Below are 16,464 nucleotides of genomic sequence, written 5' to 3' on the forward strand. Positions count from 1 at the left end.
CGTGTACGTATGAACACGAGTGTGTGTGTGGATGAGTGAGGATGAGTGTGGGTTGTGAGTAGGGGTGCGCACACTCCCTTGGGAAGAGGGCCCACTCTGGGAGCCCCTCCCCCCAGGACTGGCCCCTCCCCCTAGGCCTGGTCCCCCTGAGCCCTTCCCTCTAGGCCTGGTCCCCCTGAGCCACACCCCCATGACTGGCCCCTCCCCCTAGGTGTGGTCCCCCTGAGCCCCTCCCCCAGGACTGGCCCCTCCCCCTAGGCGTGGTCCCCCTGAGCCACTCCCCCATGACTGGCCCCTCCCCCTAGGCGTGGTCACCCTGAACCCCTCCCCCCGGCTCCCGCTGGCACTGGAGAGCGTTCCTCTCGGCCCAGAGAGGGCAGCACGAGGTCCAGAAACTTCTGAGGGAGGTCACTTTTCTTCCCTTTTTTTCCTCTCAAAAACCAAGACCCCAAACCAAGCTCCTGAGAGCACACAGAGGGGGAGGGGGAGGAGGGCGGAAGGGCGAGGCTGCCGGCTCGGGACCCCGGGCGCCCCAAGCTTCCTCTGCGGGGCCGGCTTCGCCCCTGCCGGAGCGCCCTGGGGGGGGGACCCCTGGGAGCGGCGGCTCCCAAAGGTTGGGGGCGGGGAGAAGGGGGGAGGGTCTTTGGGCCCGCGGGGGAGAGGCTTCTCTGAAGGTCCGACCCAAGCCCGCTGCCTTCAGAGAAGAGCTCTGGTTTTCCGTGGGGGACGCCAGGCCGGAGCCCCCACGCGGAGTCCCCCTGCCCGCCAGTCCCAGCCCGCCTTCCCTCCCCTCCAGGACCCTCACGGCCCGCCCAACTCCGCCGCTTACCCGGCTGATGAGTTGTTCTCCAGCTTCCGAGGTAGTGATGAGTTTGCACAGGGCCTGGAGGGCGGGGGACGGCAGCCCTGCAAGAGCAGACGGGGAGCTGCTCAGGGCCCCCTGGGGGGGTGAAGCCCTCACTGGCCGCCCCCGCCCGCTGTCCCCTTCCTGGAGGTCCCCGCCTGGCAGCTCCCCGGGGCCCTGTGGCACTGACTGAGCGGCCCCTCCTCCCCAGACCCCTCCTCCCCAGACCCCTCCTCCCCGGGCCCCGCTCCCACACACGCGGATGTCAGAGACAGCCCAGCCCAGGCCCAGGCTCTCCCGCCAAGGACGCGGCCAGGACGTGCTCCCGGTGCTCCCGGAGGCTCTGGTTTGCCACCGGGGTCTCTGCTCTTTCCTTCCATTGGAGGCCAAGGGGGGAGAACAGAAGAGCCTCTTGGGCAGATCTGAGACGGGAGGGAACTTTGGGAAGGGGGGAGGGAGTGGGGCGGGGGCTCCCAGAGGGGGCTGCCTTTGGGGAGCGGTCACGGGGTGTGGGCAGGACGGAGGTCGGGAGCGGGTCCTCTCCGGCTCCATGGAGGGACAGGGTCAGGGGTCAGGGCCCTTGGCACACCCGGGGGGTCTGGGGAGGCGAGGGCAGCCTCCAAGCCCATGGGGGGTCGTCCCGCCCCATCCAACAAGGAGCCCATCCTGGCGGGCCCTGACGCCCCAACCTCCTCCGCAGGGGCCCCTTTGGGAGCCTGGGCCTGGGGGTGGGGCGGCCATCGGACGGGCTCTGGCACAGTCCAGCGGGGAGAGGACGAGGGCCAGAAAGGGAGGACCTCTCCATCCCGGGAGCTCCAGAGGCACGTGCCCCTTTGTGCCCCCAGTGCCTCGTACCATCAGCCCTTCAGAGGTGGCAGTGAGCCGCTTAAGGCTGTGACCTTCCGAAGCCCACCTGGTGCTTCTCTGACCTCACTGCCCCCACTGCCCTCTGTACCCCAATCTTCCCTTTGTGTGTGAGGGGTGAGCAGGGGCTGTACCCCACCTGCCCTCTGGGGGATGAGCAGGGGCTGTACCCAACTTGCCCTCTAGGGGGTGAGGAGGAGCTGTACCCCACCTGCCCTCTGGGGGGTGAGGAGGGGCTGTACCCCACTTGCTCTCTGGGGGGTGAGGAGGGGCTGTACCCCGCCTGCCCTCTGGGGGGCCCTGGCCCCCTTCTTACCCAGGAGGGACTGCAGGGTGGTGCTGCACTGCTGGAGCCGCTCGCCGGGGTCAGAAGTCGGGAAGAAGACGGCAGCGGGCAGCCCGCTGGCCGGAGGGTCCAGCCTGAACCCCACGGCGGTGAGGAGCGCCTGCCAGCCGGGGATGCCGCCCACCTTGTTCTCCACGCTCTGCTGGGAGGTGTACATGGCGTTGCGCTGCCCGTTCTGAATCCGCTGCAGGGACTTCTCCACCTGGGGCGGGGTTAAGGAGAAAGTGACAAGGGGCCTTGTCAGGGCACAGCCGGGGGGCCTGTGGGGGCCGCAGGCAGATTGATGCCCCCGGATAAAACCTCTCTCTCGTCACAATTTGTGGGTATTTCCCGTTCTCCTTCCCCATATTTCTCACCCCCCTATTGGCGGGGGGCTTCTGGGGGACAGGAACCTCTCTGTGTTTCTAGCCCTGGGCCTGGTGCGCAGTAGGTGCCGGATGGCGGGGCGGGGGGAGCCTGAGGCGGCCCCGGGGCATTCCCGCCCTGGGCAGGGACGCCCGCACCCGTTTCCTCCTTGTTTGGAGGTCCGGCCCCGTCTGACCCCAAGCTGCCCCCCCACCACAGGGGGACGTCACCAGGGGAGGACGCTGACTGGAAACTCTGTCCTAGGCGACCCCCCAGCAGCCCGGCCCATCCCCCCCCCGGGGCCTCTGTGCCAATCCTGCGGTCATTCGCCCCCTGCCCAGGGGAAAAAGGCCGCCCAGAGCCCCCGACCCCGGGGCAGGGCCTGTCACTAGGTAAGTGGCCTCCGCTCTGGGCGCCGGGATTTCCCCATCTAAGCACCCACTGGGCGCCGCCCCTTGGGGCATAGGGACCCGGTGCTGCCTCGGGGGCCCCTGCACACCCAGAGATGTGGTCGTTGGGGGAGGGCTTCCCAGGGAAGCTTCCCTCGGCCCAGAACCTCGGCTCCGGGTAAAGCTGCCGATGGAAAGAGCTCCCAGCCCTCGGATGCACCGGGGGGGGGGGGGGGGGGCGAGAGCCGGCAGGGGGAGGGTCCGGGCCGAGCTGCCCCTCACCAGGTGCAGCAGCACGCGCAGGGCGTCTCGGGCTCTCTCCGGGTGCTGCAGGATCTCCGTCAGGGCCTGGCCGATGAGGGACGAGGGGCTGTTGAGCTTCACGTCGCTGCCGATGAGCAGGAAGCCTGTGGGAGGAGGACGGATCCCGTGGTCGGCCCGAGCCCCCTCAGTGAGGAGCAGCCCCCGGCTCCCCCATCCTCATGGGCCTGAGGCCCCGGGCGGGGCCGCCAGTGCTGGGGGAGGGGGAGGGGGAGCCAGGAGCCCCCACGACCCACCGGGACTTTGTCCCTCACTCTCCCAGCCCGGCTCCCGCTGACTGGCAGCAAAGTCGGCTGGTCTCTGCTGCCGCCCCCCCCTCCCCGGCTCCAAAGGGGGTCCTGTGGTCCCTGGGTCCCCCAGCGCCGATGTCTCCTCCCAGCCCCGTGGGGCCGTCTCAGCCTCCGAGCCCAGGATCCCCAGAGAGCCCTCGGGCCCTCAGGGAGGGAGGTCTCTTCCCCCGGACTTGCCTTGGGGAACCTCCCGGGCGGCCCACCCATGGGAACCCCCCCCCCGTGTCGGCCGGGACAAGGCTCTGGGGAGCTGAGGGTCACGAAGCCGGGGGTGAAAGCGAACCCCAAGCTCTCCTACCTGCCCAGTTGGACGGGTGCGAGAACTGCTTGCTGCTCTGCACCCCCTTCATGGCCTCGCCCAGGGCGGCGCTGGCCCGCAGCCCGTTCAGCAGGGAGGAGTAGAAGGCGTGGATCAGCATCTTGGAGGCGGCCACGGGCACGGGCCACAGCGACACCAGCACGCACTGGGCGCCGGCCGCCAGGAAGGCCCGGGTCAGGCCGATGACGCCGTCGGCCGTGACCCTGCCGCCCGACTCCTGGTAGGAGCCCAGCACCACCAGCTTGCCCGGGAGCCGCAGGTCCAGGATGTCGGCGGCCGTGAGCAGGAACTCCTGCAGGGGCGGGCAGTCCGAGATGCTCTCGGCGTCGCTGGCGTCGTCCTGCACGCGCAGGGACTCGGGGATGGTGTAGGGGTTGCCGAAGGAGCTGCGGCTGCCCCCGGGGGTGCCCTCGGCGTTGGGCGTCAGCACCAGGGCCGACAGCTTCCAGGAGATGTGGGTGGCGAAGTGCACGCACTCGGCCTGGCTCAGCGCGCTCATGACCCGCTCCTTGGTGGCCACCGCGCCCACCAGCGGCTGGCAGCCCAGCAGCTCCGACACCATGTAGGCCTCCTCCTCCGCCGAGGGCACCGGCCCCCACAGCCAGCGGTCCATGACGGCCGAGGGCAGCTTGGGGTTGCCGATGACGGCCGCCATCGAGGTGGAGCTGGAGAAGGCGGGCGCGCTCTTCCTCAGGTGGGACTGGGGGGAGAGAGGGGCGTGAGTGGGGAGGGCGGCGGCCGGGCTCCTCCCTCCCTTCCTCCCCTCTCCCTCCTCCTTCTCTCCCCCCTCCCTCCTTCCCTCCTCCCTTCCTCCCCCCTCCCCCCCTCCCTCCCCATCTAAGGGCCAGTCATCGCTGTCACTGCCAGATGGGACCCACGATGGCGCCTGAGCGGGCGCCTCTAACCCGAGCCCCGGCGAGAGGGTGAGCCCAGCCTTGGCGCCCCTGCCCCCGACGCCCCAGGCCGCCTGCTCAGGGGCTGGGAGAAGGCCTCGGCGGGCACCTCGGGGCCCCTGGGGTCTCTCTGCAAGCAGGGGGACGGCGGGGGCCGAGGGGAGGGCGGGCCCGGGGCAGTGGTGAGGGGTCAGTTCTGAGGGTAAAACCCCGAGTGCTCTTAGCACGGAGGCAGCCGGTGCAGGCGTGGGTGGGGGACGGCGCCCCCTGAGGGGGCCGGGGGGCCGGGGGTGGGGGACAGAGCCCCCTGAGGGGGCCGGGGGGCCGGCGCCTACCTTGGAGTTGGGGCCCAGGGCCCGGATGGAGGGCACTGCGATGAGGGTGAAGCGCTCGTACAGATACTCGTTGGAGGAGCTCCCTTTCAGGAGGGCAAAAGGAATGAGGTACAGCTCTCCTTCCAGCACCAGGACCAGCTGCCGATGGCGCCCCACGGGCCCGCTGGAGTGCATCAGGCCCTAGGGGAGAGCGGGGGAAAAATAAGAGTTGTATGAGACAAGGAGCCGAGAAGCTGGGCTGGGGGAACGAGGGCCATCCCGCCCGTGCTCTAAGCCCGCGGGCTGCCATCCGAAGCCCCCCATCTCACGAGGTGCAGGAGGGAAGGGAAAGGGAGGGGGGATGGCAGGGGTGGCGGGCCGCGGAGGGGGCCGAGAAGGGCGAGGCGACCGCGCCTGCGTGACCCCCCCCCGTCCCCCTAATCCCCTGCGGAACGCGGGTCACCGCTTAGCCCCCCTCCCAGGGAGATTATGGGACTTAATGTTATGTAAAGCACCCTCAGCCAACAGGGGCTCGGAGCTCCAAGCGCGATGGTTCGGCCACATCTCCCCTGCACCGCCCCCCCCCAGTTCCCGGGGGGACGCGGCTCTCTCCCGTTTGACTCCCGCTCTGGGAATCTGGTGGAGGGCAGCGCGGTCTCGGCTAAGCCGGAGTGACCTGCGCCCCGCGGAAGTTCCAGGCTAGCGGGACCCCCATGGTTTAGGGTTTTCTCCTCCATTTTCTGAGAACAAAGTCATCAGGCTAAGTTGCAGCTTGCGGGGCTTCGGGAGCGGTTTTGGGGACGCCTTTAGAACAAATGACTGCCCCAAGCCTGGGCTAACTCCTGGGCTCCCCATCTGCGGGGCCGGATTTCTGGCAGCTCCGACCCGAAAACTCCCTGCAGGAGGTCAGAGGCCTCGGCTCCAGCCTCAGCCCCTGGCGGCTCTGTAATTCCCAGCGGGGGCGACACAAGGTGGGCTCCCTCGGGAACAGCCTCCCGGCCTCTGGAAGGCGGGCTCGGATCGGGGGCTCGGGCCCGGCAGGGACACAGACCACGGCGAGGAAACGCTTTGGGCGAGAGGACGGAGGGGGGAGGGGAGGAGCGGTCTCGGGCCTCGGTGACTCGGGCCTCGGAGGCCGGACGGGAGAAGAGGCTGCCTGGGGCGGGCTCGGGGCCACTCGGGGCGGGAGCAGCTGCCAGCCCCTGAGGGGACCCAGGCGATCCTGAGGCTCCAGCGGCGGCCTCGGGCTCAACAAGGCCACGATGTCCCCACCGCCCGTTAGCGCTCTTCCTACTGTGAGAGTCACAGAGAGGGTCCCGGCAGCAAACGGAAGGGGCTGAGCTGATTCTCCTGCCCCCAGACTCCCAGAGCCCGAAGGTCTCCGCTATTCCAGCCCGGCTGGGGATGAGTCTGGGTCGCGCTGGGCCCCCGCGGGCTCACTCCAAGCTCTTCCTGGCTCCCTCGCCCCGCTCCAGGAGCAAATCCGGGCCTTTGGGAAATGACCAACCGGCAGCATCCCCTGAGAGGGTGGGAGGGTCTGAGCGGCAACGGAGGCTCAGGGCTCCCAGGAAGCTTAAATCCAGAGGGGAAGGGGAGGTGGGAGGAAGCGCTTCCGGGAGCAGAAGGGCCTGACGCACCGGAGGGAGCGAGGGCGGGACCAGAGAACAGACCACAGGGGGATCGAGTCCTGGGACCCTGCCCAAGGTCCTGTGCCGGACAGGTGGGCCGGGACCCCGAGGGGAGGCGGCGAGTGTGACCCAAAGCAGGGCGGCCCGAGTGAGTGCGGACAGTGATCGGCTCAGGGGGCTTAGGCCCAGAAGGACCCGGAAGTGGTCTGAAGTGCTGGGCCAGGGCCAGGGCGGGGGGTCGGGAGCCGCCTCCCTGCTGCGGGTGAGGGGGAGCCTGCAGGCCCTTGGCCTTGGTCCGCTGGGCGCCAAGTTATCCGGGACAAGCCGCCAGGAGGCGCCTGCAGTCCCCCCTAGCTCCTAGAAGGGGAGAGAGGACAAAGCTGGACCGGCAGGATTTGGGACCGTTGGGGGAAGGGCCGAGGAGACACCCAAAGGACTCGGAGGCTCTGAGCCTTTCCCCCTCTCCTGCTTGGCCCGGAGAAGGGGTTCCCCACGCCGGGAGCGGCTCCCTCCCAGGGCTCTCCAAGGGTCCGGCAAAGTCCATCAGGGGGCCAGGAGCCGGCGGCTCCTCGATGCTCCACGTGAGGAAACGGCCAAAGACTCAGAGAGCGCAGCTCAGAGGCAGGGAGAGGGCCGGGGCAAAGATGTCCCCCACCCCAGCTCGGCTGGATGCATGCCCCGCCCCCAGGGCAGAAGCTCCGCCTTCCTGAGAGATCCAAGATCGCCTTGAACTTGGAAGGGGAAGTCTCCAGTCACCGGGAGGGGAAGGGAGGGTCTCGGGGAGAGGCTGCTCCCAGAATCATTCCAAGGAGACTCAGCGGGAGGAGGCCGCCCCTGCTCCTCTCCTGAGCCCGGAGGAGCCCGTGGGTGACCCCGGGGAGCCCACCCCGGGGCCCTCTTGAAGCAGGAGGAGGCCTGGAAGAGACCGTTCACAGACCATCCTGGGCCGAGGAGGCCAAGGGCGGCCGCGTCCTGATGCTCACGGTGGCCTGGTCTCTGCCCGCGCCAGGGAACACCAGCTTCCCCACCCAGGAGGCCTGGGAACTTTTTTCTCCATTGAGGGGAAAACCTGACTCCCTCCACTGCTAACGACGGCCCCACTAGGCGGCCCTGGGCGGGCAGAGGCAGCTACAGCCCTGGTGGGACCATCGCCCACGGACGCTGCGTCAGCCTCCCTCTCCCTCCGACGCAGGAAGCAGCAGCTGAGCCAGTCGGGGGCCCTTTGGTGTCTGGCCTCCCCCCCTACGTTCCAGGGTCTCTCCCATCCCTCGTTCTATGTGTCCCCTCCCTCCAGCTTCAGCATTCTCTCCTCCAAGGTCCCGACTCTCCCAGTAATAAATTTCCCAGTAAATTCCCATTTGTCAAAATGGTTTGGGGAGGGGGGAAAAACTGAGTATTCTTATAAACTGGAAAATGTCGTGTGAACCCTTCACATCAACCGTTAAATTGCAAACAATCCTAATTTACTAAGATGCCGTTACTGCCAGTGCTGGGCTGCACGAGCGCCAAAGCCGCCGCCCGCGACACAAGCAGGTGTGGCCCAAACCGGATTAAAATGCAACCGGAAATATTTAACGAAAGTGACGGAGACTCCCTAAAACGGAGACAGCCCCCATCTCCCAACCCGGCCTCTGTGCGCCGCGGGGATCCTCACGGACAGACCGGCCGCGGCTACGCCGAAACACAAATTCATGTTTGCTGGGTGGCAGGGCTGGTGTTGGGGGCTCTCAGGTTGTCTGGATGGGGGACAAACGCGCTCCAGTCATTCTCACAGGCAGAGGGTGGGCCGGGGTGGCGGGTGCGGGTGGTGGGAAGCGCTCTCCCTGCCCGGAGCCCAGATGGCAGAGACCGCTGCGGAGCGGGAGGGCCTGAAACCCTCCGAGAGAACCAAACACGTCGGATGAGAGGGCGTCCGAGGCCCCCCTCGCCGCCTAAGCTGGCGACCTTCCCAGTGAGGCTGATCCTGATGCACAAAAGCCTTCGCCGGAGCAGGAGGGAGAAGCGCCGCTGGGCTGGCCAGGGAAGGGGGCCGCTCCCCCCCCCCACCCCGCTCTCTCCCCTCCGGGGAAGCCGAGGACTTCCTCTCGGGCCCCATCATCGCTTCTGGTGCCGGCCGGCCTGGATGTAACTGGGCTCGGGTTTTCTCTTCCTGATCCGCTCTAGAAGCGCTCGCAGGGCTCAGACGGGGCTGCCCTCTCCCAGTGCTACCAGAGAAGTCTCAATTAAAAGCGGACGAGGAGGCCCCTCGGTGACCCGGCCTCCCCAGGCCATTTGGCACGTCTGGGACCCCGTCTCTCCAAAGGCTTCAATCCCTTCTAAAAACACACAAAATTGCTATTTTCATCTGAAAATCCATTTAGGAAAGGACACCTTCCCTCGCTAAGGATGCATCAGAGCAACGGCTGCTCCAAACACGGCAACGCGGTCCCTGGGTCAGCGGCCCGGCCTGGGCCCGTGCTCGGGAGCCTCGTCCCACAGCCATGAGCCCCGGGCACAGGCCGGAAGCACCGACCCCACCCCCGCGGCTGCTTCAGAGGCTAAGTCGGGGCGGGGGGTGCTCGTGATCCCGTCGCCCTCCCGGGAGAGCCCGCCGCGTGGCCTGTGAAGATGGGAGGCTGAGGAGGAAGGGGGCCAGAGTGGAACGAAACCAAGGCCAGGGCAACGCAGGCCGAGCACGTGGGAAACGCGGGCGTGAGAGAGACAGCGGCTGGGCCGGGCCTTCCTCGGAGAAACGGGGCCTCGCCTCGTGCCCAAAGCCCTACATCTCCCTCTCTTCCGGCCGGGACAAAGGCCTGGGGCGTGTGCCCGCCGCGGGGAGGGCAGGGCTGGCGGAGAGCGCCCACCGTCCGTCCCTGCTGGAGTAGGAGCCGCAGAAGGCACCGAGGCCGGACTCCAGAGGGGCCTTCGGGGGCATCTCCCCATTCCTTTTCCATCATGTCTGACTTCATGGATGCATTTGGGGTTTCTGGATACAGACACTGGAGCGGGGGAACTTTGCTTCTCATCCCATTTCACGGATGAGGGAACCGGGGCAAGCTGCTGAAGCCACCCAGCTGGTTCGGACTCGGGGAGAGGCTCCGGGGCTGGCGCCCCGTCCCCTGCTCCCCCCGGCTGAGGACGCCTGCCAGGTAAGGCGGGACGGCGTCTCCCCGACCTCTGTGACGCTGAGCTCCGTCCCCCAACGTGCCATGGAGAGAGCCCGGCCGAGTCGGGGCCCACACCCTCCCGGGCTGCCCAGCCGCGGCGTTCCTGTGGGAAGTGGAAGGCTGGCCCGGCCCCGCAAGGTCTCTCCCGGCTCTCGCTGCATCGTCCAGCACTCAGGGCCTGCGACAGCGGGGCTCTCCGGTGATCGGGGGCTCTCCGGATGCCCCCCGGCCTGCTCATCACTGTCCCGGCAACGCTGCCCCTGGATGGGCACACGGGCCCCTTGGGGACAGGCAGCCTCGGAGGGGGTTTCCGGCCACGTGACACACCCCCCCCCCCCGGGGAAGGGGACACACTGTTGTTGTCCAGTCAGCAAAGGCCCTGGGCGGGCGCAGGCAGAAGCCACGGCTGGGGGTCTCCCTAAGCAAAAAGCCATCCCTGGGAAGGGGGCCTAAGCTCAGCCCTCCGGGCCGCTCCTCCCGTCGTCCCTGAGCCCCCACGAGGGGCCGGACACTGGCTGCCATTGCTCAAAGCCCCCTAGAAAGGGAAGAAGCTGCCTCGGCCGTCCTCCCTTCCTCCCTGGGCAGCAGCAGGGGCTCACACTGTTCCAAGCCCCCTACAAAGGGGCGAAGCAGGGACTGAGGCGGGCCTGTGCTGCCCTCTGGTGGCCACACGCTCTCTGGCCGCCTGCAGGAATCTGGGGTCTCGGATCCTCGGTGACCACAGGGGATCCTGGGCCCCCCATTCGTCCTCTTTAGCCGTTGGGGTGGGGCCGGGGGCGTCCTTCGGGTCCCTGACAAGCGGCCGCGGGGCTTCGTGCTCCGTCTGGTTTTCATGGGCTCTCAGAGGCTGAGCCGGGGGGAAGCCCGGAGCTCTCGGGGGCTCAGAGCCTCCTTCCCGGCTGCCAGAAGCGGCCCCCACAGAGCAGCTGTTCTGGGTTCTGCCCCCACCCCTCCGGGCCTTTCCTGAGCCCCCAGTGGGGCTTTCCTCCCAGACGCTCGGCTCAGGGTCTTCCACAGCCTCCGGGAGCTCTCGGGGGCTGCTCCCACAGGGCCTCTGCTCCTCAGGACCTCGGCGCCTTCTTCTCTAAGGTGTGGGGGCCGCCTCCTCCTGCAGGGCAGCTTTCAGAGCCATGGCCCCGGGCCACTGTCCCCCAGGTCCCTCCTCAGCTGCCAGGAGAAGGGGCCGCGGTCCCGCAGCTGCGTCTCCCTCCCCTCGCTGCCGCTGAGGAGCCAGCCGGGGTAAGCGGCCTTGGGAGGGTGCCCGGGGTCAGGGCCCTCTCGGGGGCTCTCAGAGACGCTGCTGGGCCTGGTTCTTGGGGGGGGGTAGGAGGAGGAGGAAGGGGAGGAGGGAGGAAGAGGAGGAGGAGGAAGAGGAGGAGGAGGAGGAAGAGGAGGAGGAGAAGGAGGAGAAGGAGGAGGAGGAGGAGGAGGAGAAGGAGGAGGAGGAGGAAAAAGAGAAGGAGGAGGAGGAGGAAGAGGAGAAGGAGGAAAAAGAGAAGGAGGAGGAGGAGGAGGAGGAGGAGGAGGAGGAAGAGGAGGAGGAGGAGGAGGAGAAGGAGGAGGAGGAGGAAGAGGAGGAAAAGGAGAAGGAGGAGGAGGAGGAGGAAGAGGAGAAGGAGGAAAAAGAGAAGGAGGAGGAGGAGGAGGAGGAAAAAGAGAAGGAGGAGGAGGAGGAAAAAGAAGGAGGAGGAGGAGGAGGAAAAAGAGAAGGAGGAGGAGGAGGAAGAGGAGGAGAAGAAGAAGAAGGAGGAGGAGGAAAAAGAGAAGGAGGAGGAAGAGGAGGAGGAGGAGGAGGAGAAGAAGGAGGAGGAGGAGCAGCAAGAGGAGGAGGAGGACGACAGAGCGAGCAATAATTCCCCGAACCCACTCTCAATGGCGGACGGCAGGAAAGACAAGGTGAGAACCATCTCGCCAGGTCTGGCCTCTCTCCCTCTCGGGGCAGCGCGGACGTGAATCTGGATCAGTTAGGACGGCGTCGGGGAGGCCGTTCCTGGGAGAGCGCTCTCCGGCCGGACGCCTCATGATAAGGACAGGGGGGGATAAGGAGAAGGGGGCGTCGCCTTAGGGAGTCCTTCTGACCACCGAGGAGTCGTTCCTGTTCTCTGCGGGCCCGGCCGGGGCTTTCGGGGCCATCGGCCGACCCCAGAGGCTCCGGGAGGACCGGAGAGCACACGGAAGCCGGGAGCAGAGACGGGATTCGGGTCAGGACTTTTCCATGGGTCCCTCGTCCATTCTGGATCCAACACCGTATTTTGCAGTTTGGAAAAAGCAGGGACCGCGAGCTCCCGCGTGTGCAGGGAGAACAGCCGAGAAGGCTCGGAGAAGCCTTGGGAAGCCGGACGAGCTCTCCCCGGCTGGGGACGACTCCGAGACCGCACGGGGGCCGCCGCTGATGTCGGCGCATCCCGACGGGCACCGACAGCCGGCTGTTCCACCTTCCGGGCCCGAGCCCACAGAGGCCTGTGACAGTCCCAGTTACAAGGGCCCAGGGTCCCACCGAGGAAGCGGGGGGCTGTGCCGGAAGCCACGGGGCAAAGCCCGGGGAAGCGGGCGCCCGCCCGGGCGGGGAGGCAGAAAGTGCCAGAGAGGAGGGGGCGAGAACACGGGTCCTTCTCCGAGACTCACCGTGCAGAGAACAGGAACCCCGGCGGGAGAGAGGGGCTGGGGGTCCCGGGGGCTCGCTCACACCCCCCCGCACACACAAGCAGGCCCGGGGCTCGCAAAGCGGCCCCAGAGAAACGGCCCCCAGTTCTGGGGATGGTCACAGCCCAGCCCCGCTCTTCCCCTTCCCACGCCGGGCTGTCCGACACCGAGAGTGGGGGGGAGGGCAAGACAGGGACAGAGAAGAAGGGACAGAAGGACAGAGGGGGCGCAGGGAGGGAGGGAAGGAGAGACAGACAGAGCAGGGAGGTGGGGGGAGAGAGAGACACAGAGAAAGACAGAGACAGAGACACAGAGAGACAGAGACACACAGAGAGACAGAGACACACAGAGACAGAGAGATTGCAGCCCTCCTGGCTTTCTCAGCTGTTCTCATTCCCACGGACACAGCCCCCGCCCCGCTCGGAGGTCAGCGCCGCAGCCACTTACCCCTTCCATGGGCGCTATGAGCAGGTCGTAGAGAGCCCGGAGCGGGGGCTTGCTGAGGGAGCTGGGCCTTCTGGGGAGCGAGGATGTCCCATCCTTAACGGGGGACACGGTGTTGCTGAACAAGCTGGTCATGCTGTGGCAGCTCCTGCAGAGAGAGGGGACGAGGATTACTCGGGGGCTGGACGGGCTCCCCTGGAGGGGAGGGGGGCCGGGCCGGGCCAACGTGGCCCCGTGAGCTGCTCCCCGCCCCAGGCTGTCCCTGTGCCCTCCTCCTCAGCGCCGTCGGCACATGGGTTACTGATGCGGCTGCGCTGGGGCGGGGGAGGGATTCCGCTGCAGTGGGGAGATGGTCCAAACACATGATACGGGGGGGGTCTCTGAGGAAAGCCCCGGGAGAAGGCGGGTCTGAGCCCAAGCTCGGCTCCGGGAGGAGGGGGGGCCGTTGCTGCTGGATCAGGGGCTTAAGTGGGAGGAGACTGGAAAGGTCGGAGGTGACCCCGCCAGGAGCGGCTTTAATGCCAACGGAGGAGCCCCTGGAGATTCCTGAGGGGGGGACATGGTCCGGCTGAGCTCGAGGAAAGCCCTTTGGCGGCTGCGGGGAGATGGCCTGGAGTGGGGAGGGGCCTGAGGCAGGAGCCCCCCACCCCCAGCAGCCCCTGCCATAGGGCAGGATGGAGGGGTGAGGATCTGGTGGGGGGGGGTCAGAGCAGGAGGGATGCTGGGGAGGGACAGGAGCCCATGGGCCCTCCCTTGGCCTGGGGAAGGGGAGCACAGGGTCACCTTAAACAGTGGGAGAGAAGCCAGAGGTGGATTTGGGGAGGAAGCGCCTTCTGCCTCGGGCTCGCTGAGGTCAAGGTGCTCGGGAGAGCTGAGATCTGGGAGCCGTCTGCGGGAGCTGAGAAGGAGGCTGAGGGGCCAGCCCAGGGCAGCTGGGGCGGGATCTCGGGGGAGCGCGGGAAAGGAAACTGAGGAGCGATTCTGGGGGAGAGCATGGGGCTCACGCGGCTGCCCCCTTCTCCCTGAAGCGCTTGAGCCTCCCCAGCCCCCCTTGTTTCCCTCCTCGGGCTGGGCACGGACCCACGGGAAACACTTCGGCCACCTCCTTCATTTGCTGCCCAGGCCGACGGCGGCGCCCGCCCTCAGCTGTGCCAGTGACCTGCCTGGAATGCCCGCCTGACCCGGGCCGCCTCGGGGTTGGCAAAGGCGGCTGAATGGCTGGCAGTCTGCCCCCCGCCCCGGGCCGGCTCACGCCCCCACGTGCCGGCAGTTCCCTCCGTGGGCACACACCCAGCTCTGATGCCGGGAGGGCCCCGTCACCACCAGTTACCAAGCCAGGCCCCTCGCCCGGGAACGAGTAACTGCCCGCGACCCCGTCGCTTCGGGACATCAGGGTCAGAGGGGCGCACGTGCCCCGGGGTCGTTCCCTGCCGCTGAGCTCCCCCCATCAGACCCACGGCCTGCAGGTGACAGGGCCGGGCAGCAGCGGAGGGCACTCATGTCAGACACGAGGCTGTCCTAGAAAAGGGGGGCAGCGAAGCGCCGGCTGGAAGCCATTTTCACGGCTCTCCTGGGGCGACCTCATTCAAACGGCCCCTCTCAGCGGGAGCCCCCGGCGACAGCCCCCCGAAGGACGCACGGCCCCTCACGAGGGACTTCACACAAACGGGCCGGGGCCGTCCCGTCTCAGCGGCCACGAGCCCCCCGGAGAGACGCTTCCTCACGCACTCGCCAGCCGTGCGGCGGCTCCCGGAGCCACAGGACGCCTGGGGCCGGGGCCTGGCGGGCAGAGGTCCCGCGAGGGGCAGCGGGGCAGGGACGCCCCCTCTCCGCCGGAGCCCCTCGCACGGTCTCTCCTCAGGCTTTGGGAGCCTCTGGGAGAAGGGCAGGTCCGCCTTAAGGACCCAATCCTCGTGCGGGGCTGAGTGCGAGGCATTCTCAGCTTCTCTGCTCGGGCAGGTGGTCAGAAGGGGAGGCCCCGCAAAGCCCAAGCTCCCAGCAGCCCCAGGGGCAGAGGCGGGACCCGCAGCCTCCTGCAGCCCCAGCCTCTGTCCCTGCCAGCTCGGCAGTGATGTGGCTGCCAGACAGGCGAGGGCAGGTGGAGGCGGGGAGGCCCATTAACTCCAGGGGAACCAAGAGGGACCTTCCATCGGCTCAAACAGTGAGACTGAAGGGCGGGGGCCGGGGGCGGCCTTGCTTAGTGGAGGGGTCAGTGGAAGGAGACCAGCGCTCCGTGGGGGAGGCGGGCGCTGCCCTCCCCTGGCAACCAGACAGCACTCAGGAGCTGGGGACCGCCGGGCGTGGCTGGTCAGCCCTTAGCGGGGCCTTCATCCCCCTCAGCAGGCCCAACAGGAGGCTGGAAGACCTTTACAAGTAAGGAGAGTGACAGGGATCCCTCCCCCCTCCAGACTTGGGGCAAACACACCACTGCTGCTTCCCCCAGACCCAGCGCGGCCCTTCCCATCCTAGGAAGCTGACCCCCAAATTGTATTCCAGGTGGTTCTTCTCGGCCCCCAAAGAGGGTCTGGATCCAGGCTCGTTTAATCTGTTGTCACGGTGGCTTTCCAGAAAAGGCGGCGGCGTCTGGGCTCGTGGGACCATTTCCCACCTCAGTCAGAGCTTCCCCCGGACCCCGAAGCTCGCTGGGGAGCTGCTGACCGCAAGCAAGGGAAGGCCGGGACAGGCCCACAGGCCTGCGGGCCAGAACCGGCACTTTAAGCCCAAAACCAAAGCGCCTGAGGCCCCCTCTGTTCCTTGTGTCTTTAAAGGAAGCTTAAGCAGCGGGGAGGTGCAGGAGATGGACCGCCAGGCCAGAAAGCCTCGAGTTCAAATCCAACCTCAGACACCGGCTGGCGGTGTGACCCGGGCAATCCCTTCGTGCTGCTTGCCTCATTTTCCTCAGCTGTAAAATGAGCAGGAGAAAGCCGTGGCAAACCCCTCCCAAACGGGGTCACAAAGAACTGCTGGTGACGGAACGACAAAACACGGAGGAGAATTTTGTTTCCACCTTCTTGGCCGTCTGGCCTTGCCCACCTGTTTCCCCTCTCTGGGCCCTGGTTTGTCCGTCCGCAAAATGGGGAGTTGGGCTAGCAGCTCTCTCGGGCTCTTCCGGCTCTGGAATCCTGTTTTCTAGGAGTCTAAGGTCCCTTCCAGCTGGAAGGTTCTAAGTCCTCGGGCCTAGTCCAGTTCTAGCAGAGTAACAGTGGGAGGAAGGCCGGACGCAGTCAGAAAACTCGGCTTTATCTCTCACCAGCCCAGTCAGGAGAACAAATCATTTAACCTCCGAGTTTATCCCCTCGTGTGTAAAAGAGACAACAAAGCACTGCGGACCTCACCACATCGGGAGGAAAACTCTTTTTTGAGCTACGGCCGGGTGTGGAAGCGCGTTATCTGCGCTGTGCTCCATGTGTCATGGCCGGCAGCCTACGCTTTAGGCCCTAAGGAAAAGTTCTTAGCCTGGGGTCCAGGACCCTAATTTTTAAAAAGATTTTGAATGTAATATTTCAATATAGTGGGTTTCCTTCGTCCTCCTTTATTCTATGCATTTAAAAATGTTATTCTAAATAGGGATCAATAGGCCTGACCAATTGTCAGAGGGATCCAGGGCACAAAAAAGACAAAAACTCCAAGTTCTAAAAGATCTCTCAGCTCTAACGTTTTGTGTTCTGAAGTTGTTCT

The 16,464-nt window shown here is 66.7% G+C and overlaps 1 protein-coding gene across 1 annotated transcript in view; it reads right to left on the minus strand.

Annotated features, from left to right (window-relative positions):
• The window catches only part of TTC28 (tetratricopeptide repeat domain 28), a 224,000-nt gene that overhangs the window by 14,966 nt on the left and 192,570 nt on the right, over positions 1 to 16,464 (minus strand). The window contains exons 12-17 of the mRNA XM_051973038.1: positions 12,790 to 12,934; positions 4,947 to 5,126; positions 3,698 to 4,418; positions 3,071 to 3,195; positions 2,025 to 2,256; positions 830 to 906 (exon numbers count right to left, since the gene is read on the minus strand). Coding sequence (XP_051828998.1) covers positions 830 to 906; positions 2,025 to 2,256; positions 3,071 to 3,195; positions 3,698 to 4,418; positions 4,947 to 5,126; positions 12,790 to 12,934 — 1,480 coding nt within the window. The remainder of the gene's footprint in view (positions 1 to 829; positions 907 to 2,024; positions 2,257 to 3,070; positions 3,196 to 3,697; positions 4,419 to 4,946; positions 5,127 to 12,789; positions 12,935 to 16,464) is intronic.

This window comes from Antechinus flavipes, chromosome 1, assembly GCF_016432865.1.
Source record: "Antechinus flavipes isolate AdamAnt ecotype Samford, QLD, Australia chromosome 1, AdamAnt_v2, whole genome shotgun sequence".
Classification (NCBI taxonomy): Eukaryota; Metazoa; Chordata; class Mammalia; order Dasyuromorphia; family Dasyuridae; genus Antechinus; species Antechinus flavipes.